This window comes from Trachymyrmex septentrionalis, unplaced genomic scaffold (genome assembly GCF_001594115.1).
Source record: "Trachymyrmex septentrionalis isolate Tsep2-gDNA-1 unplaced genomic scaffold, Tsep1.0 scaffold44, whole genome shotgun sequence".
Classification (NCBI taxonomy): Eukaryota; Metazoa; Arthropoda; class Insecta; order Hymenoptera; family Formicidae; genus Trachymyrmex; species Trachymyrmex septentrionalis.
The window spans coordinates 7,488-15,736 of record NW_017305611.1 but is presented as its reverse complement, the minus strand read 5'-3'; the positions used below and the strand labels follow the sequence as shown (position 1 = coordinate 15,736).

Genomic DNA, 8,249 nt, shown 5'->3' with positions numbered 1-8,249 from the left:
TTTATATAAAATTATATAAAATTATACAATATATATTTTATTATAAAACATTTTTTTCCAGATAATAAAATAGCCATACATAAAATATATTACTTAATTATATTTTACACTTGCAAAGTTACAACTGTAATAAGCACATTCTCATTTGTAATTATTATAGTTTTAATTTACATACGAGTTAGGATAAAGCACTTTTCACTTAAAGATTCATAACTCTGAAATTATGAAGAATATTCTTGAGCTCTTTTTACAGCACAATAAATTGCAATCTTTTCTTATTCTTATGTAATTCTTACATAATTTTATTGTGTTATCATAACGGTTAAAATAAAGACTTTTTTTCAGTATAGTGCGATTTTGGTAATGAGGAAATTCGTTGTCTAAATCATACCATATCAATATTGTTCATTTAAAACCTTATATTATAATAATGCAAAAAATTTAAAAATTACACAAGAAAAGAAAAAAATTGTATTTTATTATGCTGTTAAAAACTTAAAAATATATTTTTGATAATTTCTGAAACATATGATAATTTTAAGAAGTAATTTAAGGAATTTTTATGTGAAATAAAATAAATACTTTGTAAGTTTACAATATACATTTTTACATAAAAATAAGTAGAATAAAAATGTAAAAGATGAAACAATATTAGGTAATGTGCGATTTAAAAAGTTAGATTGTAATGCGATTTAAAAAATATATTACATTATGGTGGGATTTAGAAAACTAGAGCATTTTTAACACTTTAATTTATTTAATCTTTAAAAAAATGTAAAGTACACTTTAGTCTAATTAATTTAATTTTAATAATATTCTAAAATACGACAAATGATCAAGATTTGGGCTATTTATTATATACTTTCTGTAATTCTGTTATGAAATACATTGAAAAATAGGAACGCTAGCGCGATTTTTTTATTTAATAGGAGTATTATAAATAACGCTTTATATCACGAGTTCAACGGAGTAGTGTTGAAATACCATGTAGTTCTTAAATAATCCGTAAGAAAACATATAAATGCAATAATTGAATTTTTAAGTGAGATAGTGGATTTAGGAACTTATGCGATTTCGGCAATTTTACCTTACAATGTTCTGTTGGTTATAATTTGTGTTATAATTTAATTCTTAGTGTGTAATTAATGATTGCTACTTGTTTCATCAAATCTAGTTGAATTATTGCAAAGACTACAACGTCAGCTATATCTTTGATGACCCCAGTACATTATGAGAAGATAAGACTATATTCTCCACTCTGATATTCCATACGCTCTCTTTTTTTCTTTCTTTCTTTTTATTGTTCTTACTTATCGTTTTATATATCTATTTTTTTGTGTAATTAGGAGGGAGAAATAGAATATGAAAAAGATATACACAGATTTCACCGCTGTTAATCGTCACAACAGCTCATTTCATCAAATGCTGTAGAATCTCGATATTCTTGTGTGATTCTTATACGTTTTTTTTTTAGCAATGGATTTTCGTTTTGGTCTGTTTACAATCTTTCTTATCCTACTTGACGTGGCCTCCGTTCGATCCACCGGTAAGAAAAATTTATGATTATCTTTCCAAATGTTACTTATTGTTAGGAACTCATCCTAGTAGTATTTTGCGTCATTATATCCAGAAATGATAATGGAATCGACATTGAATCGATGTCGACTCGACGTCGAAAACATTAAATTGACGTCGATTTGATGTCGATTTTATTATTATTTCTGACTGGGTAATATATATAAATATCGTATTATTGATAAGTGATTGTGGTTGAGGACGATGTTATTAAAGGTAAAATTCCTGGTCAGGGAATTCATCTCCAACTAGCCTTGATCTTGAAATATGAATATATAGTCAAGGTTATGATCTTAAATAACATTTAATCTAACTGAGCGCGTCGAACATCAATAGGCCGTAAATTATTATGTAAGAGTTATAATATAATTGGATAAATAATTGGACGATTATCATAAAAGCAAGTAAAGTATATTTATAATAAAATATAATATTAAAATTTAACTGTAATATTAAAATTTTATGTCTACTTTCTTATAAAGAGTGCGTCCCGATATTCACTGCCAGTGCTGAAATTATATAATATGCGTTGTGTGCGCTACAGATTTTCAGCACTGGCAATGAATATCGGCACCCAAAATTAGAAGTTAGATGTAACTAGAAAATTAAAAATAAAATAAAAATTAAGAGATTTGTTAAAAAATAAAGACATATTAATTTATAATCAAATATAAGAAAATAATAACAGTGCTTTTATAGAATAATGATATGAAATAAACCTTTTTAAAACATAAAAATAGTAATTATAAATTAATAGTAATTATATTTTATCTACAATACAACTTAACCTAACTCTTACCTAAACAGATATTAAACATTATTACGAGTAAAAATAATAAATTAAAATGTATAATAATAAATTTAAATAAATTAAAAGTTCAATTCAACATTTCGCATTATTAAAATTATTTATACCTATAAGCAAGGTTTTATTTAAGTTTTGAGGTGCGCGCAGTACTCTGTGCCGCAAAATGTGTCATACTGATTTTAGAGTGGATAAAAGGCTAGCTAATTTTATAGGAAAATTAGTACGACAGTTGCGTTACCTTATGGTTGAAACGTTAAATGAAGAATATCAAAGGTCGGTAATAAAAAAAAGATCTGCATTATCAATAATTTTTCAAAAAAACAAATTTGCGTCACTCGGCCGCACCGCGCTCGATTAAGGGTTAAAAAGTTTAGCCATTTTTATTCTTTATCGAAAAATTATTAGCAAAAGGAGTTAAAAAATATAATATAACTATGTATATAGTGTGCTAAAGAAACTAATTAATGTTCTACGTCAGTCCCTTAATTTAAAAAAATAGCACTTAAAAAATTAATACTGGAAGGAAAAATCTATTTTCCAATTTAACAAAAAATTATTGATTAATCAAATAATGTCGGTAAAAAGAATATACTCTTAAAAACATAATTAAATATCTTATACAGTACACTAACGTTGAATCAATATGTCAGAAATGTTGAATTTGCAACATTGCAAACATCGCAGCAATATCGCGAATGTAGATTTAATATTGAAGAGATATTGCTGAAACGTCTAATATCCGTTGAATCGCAATATCTGTGAGACATAAAAAATTTTTCGCATATTAATTAATTCAGTTTTATTATTAAAATAAGTATTATTGATTAACATCATATTCCGGAACACACATGACAAAATTATAATTGAAAAAAATGCTCTCTTCCTCACTTGGAAATTAACTTCTTTATTTTTTTAAGTGGTTAATCCAATTTTGTATCTGGAGGTACTATTATAGTGTCTCGGCGCTAAGACAGCATGAAATACTGCCGTGTCTCCTTTACTCCCATCCTACGATGCTGAACCTATGCAATCGTACTGCTGCTGCGATGATTCAAGAACACTGGATGTTAGTGGATATAACTGTGATATAGATATGTAGAAAGATCATGAATTGATATTACACATCGAATCGATCAATGTCAAGCAATACCACATGCGTGAGCATTCTGTATGCTCGACCGATTTCCGCGTAAATATATAGAGTGTCCCAAAAAAATTGCCAAATATTTTGTGGCCAAGTAAAGCGGATTAAACTAAGTCGAAAAGTCTTCTATTCCATTCACCATTTTGCACTTTTTGCAATAGTTAATAAGATATTAATTATAAATTGCCGAAAATTGGTCTTTAATTTTTTACTCATATACTAATAACTTTACAGAAAAACTGTAAGAGATAAAAATTGTTTATTTTCTTCTCATAAAATTCTTAGAGTTTTATGAGAAAAAGATAAATAATTTTTGAATGTTTTTAAAATATCCATGAATCTAATCTGAATGTTTTTAATATGTCCAAAACGTCCAACATGTACGATTTAAATCAATTTTTAAAACATTACCGTGCTGTATGGGTACAAAAACGATACAAAATTCTTATAAAGGTATTACAAGAACAATTTGACGGAAAGACTGTGAAAATAAGTTAGTTTACTTTCGATGAGAACGCGATAGCGTAATCTTTATCTAACATATTGCCTCATATTTTTTAAATTGTGTTATTTTTAAAGTAATAGAACAGTATGTACTCGTAGATACAGCACGTTAAACGAGTTAGGAGATCCTTTGGTGCTTACGTAAGTATTTTGCAATTACAAAACAAAATCTTTTTAACAGATAGAAAGATTCTTTATATATAAAATAAATAACAATAAATAAAAAGGGCAAGGTAAGAGTCAAACACATTTTAAATTGTCACATAATTAAAAAGAATAAATTACAAATAAAGAAAAGTAAAAATAAAAAAAATAATAAAAAAACAAGTTACAAATTTTGACTATCGGATTGAGCCCTCTTCAGAGACATTAATTTATCACAAAAATCGCTGTACAAAATTAATTATCGAAAATGCCCGCATATGGTATTCCTTATAATAACAGCTCGAGTGAGTCTTGATGTAGAACTCGACATTATTCACGTACGATTAAACAGTAAAATGTGTTTCATATCTCTTGGAAAAAGTTCTAGTTCATTTAAAAGATAAAAAATCTTTTTACAAAATAATAAACACAATCAAATTAACATACCGGAATTCTAACAAATAATTAAAATCAAAAATCATATATAAATTATTCAAACAAGTATGTCCATATAAAAACCAATTGAAATGTACAGAGTTTAATAGAACGCAGATGTTTAAGACATTGTACATATGTCTATTATAATGTACACTCGCTGATACGAATCAACACAAAGAGAAACACTGAGAAAACGAAATCTATTCCACACCTGCATCAACTCTTGCTTACAGTGCAAAACGAGATCCTGTAATTATAACCACATGTTTTACTGTAAGCAGGGGACGATATGAAAATGAAAATTAGCCGACCATTTGACCAATTAAATGAATTATTTACTTGAGACAATTTAAGCTAATTTAAGATCATTATTCATATTTATCTCTGACAATATACAAATACCTTTAATTATTGGATGCAGGGGAATCATCAAGAGCTTGCAGTTTACCGAAGCAAACAAAAATTGTGATTATTGGAGCAGGTCCAGCTGGTATTGCTGCTGCCTCCAGGTTGTTACAGAAAGGAGTAAACGATTTTGTAATATTGGAGGCCAATGATAGGATCGGTGGCAGAATAAATACCAAAGATTTTGGTAAATAATAATATCCCATATTTTAATCTTGGACAAATAAAATAATTTAATTTTTCATTTTATCTTTGATATTAAAATATAATAGTTTTAATTTTCAATCTTACATTTTTTAAACTATTATAGATATTTATAATCATTAACGTATGCATTTTAATATTTTCAGGTGAAAATGTAGTAGATCTTGGTGCAGAGTGGGTCCATGGAGAATCTGGAAATGTAGTGTTCCAGCTTGCTTCTAAACATAATCTACTGAATTCATCCGCTTTTCTGTTAGACGTCAGTACATATGAAGTTATCACCATTAATGGTGAAATAATGCCCAACGAGGAAAGTACCAAGGCTCTAACGCTTTATTTTAATATTATGGATAAAATGGATCAAGAAGAATTAAAAAATGAAACTGGATCTTTAGGAGATTATTTTATAAGAGAGTAAGTTTTTGTTTTTTCCAGCATTAAGAATGTATTTTCATTTATACAGGATGTCTTAGAATGACCGCCAAATATTTTGTATATAGGTAGAGATGACAAACTAAGTCGAAAAGTTTTACCTTTACCATTTTGCAATTTTTGAAGCAGTTAACCAAATATTAATTTCTAAAGATCGCTGAATAAGCGCGTATATATCTGTCCGATCATACCGCCAAATGCACGCCCATCAAATACACCCACACCGTGCTGTCTTACATAACTATTATCTTAAGAAAATTGCTACAAATCGATTGCTGAGAATATCATTTGCCTACATGACATTTTCTGACAATTTGTTTGCGCACAAAAATTATTGCTTACAGCTCGATTGCTTACATGCACTTTCGCACATTAATACTATACATGTCGCGTATTAATACATGTAGGCAAGAATACATATAGACCAATGTGACTTTATTAAAAATTTTTACTTGTGCGCAAACGAACTGTCGGCAAAAGTAATGTAAGCAAATAATGATATAGGCATTCGATTTATAAACAAACGGGATCCTCCTGTAATAAACAAATCGTAATTGTTTATTACAAGCAGCAATATAATCATCTTTTATATCAACAAATAAATATCTACATCAGATGTTTAGCAGCAAATATACTATAAACATTTTTATCAAGTATAGTGTATTTGAAACAAAGGCAAATTAATATAAGCAATTGTACACATTCTATACATTTTCGTATTAATTGTAAATGAGTATAAACGATATTTCATCATAAACTGTATTTACGTGTTAAAGATTTATAGTCGAGTATTAGTATTAATCGCCATTACCGTTACAACATTATCGTTATAACATTTTTGGATGAGGCAAGGAACATAATCCCTTACTTTTATCGTTACTTTTTACACACGTATAATACATATATAATATTATACATGAGTATGGAACATGCATAAGTAAAGTTTCAAAAGAAACTTGTTATGTTTGTAATTAATCACAATCGTCACTTAAAGATAACCATGTTTGTGAATAATCACAACCGTTACTTATAGATTTCGTGTTGAGATTGAGGACAATTAAACTGAAATTACAGCTGACTTCTACAAATAGATTGTAATAACGTTTTCACATAAATTCACACAATGCTGTCAGACAGGACGCATAGGATGGACATCTGAATTAAAATAAGAACAGCTTGGAAGGATCAAGTTCATCTTTTTCTGACATACATCAAGCAGAATAACAAGTCACGATAACGTCAAGATAACGTTGAAATGAATCGGATGTGATTTTTAATGATCATTTTGGAATCATTTTGATATCACAATGACTTGTTGTTCTGCTTGGGATTGAATCAGCAGTCTAGTTATAGAAGTTTATGGTTGAATATTATGTATAGATACAAAATTAATATTAATATTAATATTTTGATAAAATATGTTATGTATAAATATACTGAATCATTATTATATTAATGTTCTAGATATTATAAAGCTTTTGACGAAAAGCCTTTCATGAATCGTACTAAAGTTGCTGAATATTTATCTTTGATAGAAAAGTTAGAAAACTCTGCAGATTGCAGCGACACATGGTTTGACGTTTCTGCGAAACGTCTTATAGAATATTGGGAATGCGAAGGCGATCTTACGTTGAATTGGAAAGGACGTGGTTATAAAACGATTTTTGATGTGCTATTGGTAAAAGATCATCTAAATTACTTAATAATATTGAACTAGAAACGTGATGTATAAAAGTGTTTTCAATAACATTTCATTTTACATAACAATAAAATGTAAAATGTATTCTATTATCAAAAAATAGTGATCGTTATTTCAAATTAAATTAATCAAGTATAAAATAAATAATCTTAAATCTTACAGAACCGTGAGAAATACAACCTACAGAAATCAATGCCTTAAACGGTCTAATTAGATATTAAGGATTTGTATGTTTCTGTATGAAAGTATATACTACGTAAGTAGTTCTTTAAAATTCGCACCAAAATGATTTTTCTTGAAACTCTACTAAACTATCGCAGTAATATCACGAGTTAAATTGATTAATAATTTAACATTTTGATTGCGTTTCAAGATCGAAAAGTCATTTTAAAGGACTATATATACGTAGTATATAAATTCAGAAAATATTTTAATACATCTTAATCAAGTAATATAATTAATATCTTATCTATTATTTTTTCTAATCAAATGTATGTAATCATTTTATCAGCAAAAGATTCCAAATCCAGAGGAACGTTTGCCAATAATGGAAAAAATAGAGTTTGAAAAAGTTGTGACAACTTGCAATTATAGCTCAGGCGAGAATGTGACAGTGACTACCAGAGATGGATGCGAGTATTCCGCATCGCATGTTATATTCACTGGATCGCTAGGTGTTCTGAAAGATAAACATTCTTCAATGTTTGTGCCATCTTTGCCGCAGAAGAAACAACGTGCGATAGAGGTGTTTTTAACAGTATAACACTGTAAAAGAAAAAATCGTTATACATTATATATTTAATCCTGATAATAAATTTGTCATGTATGAATATGTATAAATATGTATAAACATATATAAACGTGTATGAATATTTATAAATATACATAATTTTATA

At 27.8% G+C, this 8,249-nt stretch overlaps 1 protein-coding gene across 2 annotated transcripts in view; it reads left to right on the top strand.

Annotated features, from left to right (window-relative positions):
• Positions 1 to 8,249, top strand: part of LOC108751425 (peroxisomal N(1)-acetyl-spermine/spermidine oxidase-like) — a 13,723-nt gene that overhangs the window by 2,635 nt on the left and 2,839 nt on the right. For both annotated transcript variants that reach the window (XM_018491622.1, XM_018491623.1), the window contains exons 2-6: positions 1,475 to 1,546; positions 5,035 to 5,205; positions 5,369 to 5,636; positions 7,119 to 7,332; positions 7,865 to 8,098. In XM_018491622.1, coding sequence (XP_018347124.1) covers positions 1,477 to 1,546; positions 5,035 to 5,205; positions 5,369 to 5,636; positions 7,119 to 7,332; positions 7,865 to 8,098 — 957 coding nt within the window. In that variant the 5' untranslated portion in view covers positions 1,475 to 1,476. The remainder of the gene's footprint in view (positions 1 to 1,474; positions 1,547 to 5,034; positions 5,206 to 5,368; positions 5,637 to 7,118; positions 7,333 to 7,864; positions 8,099 to 8,249) is intronic.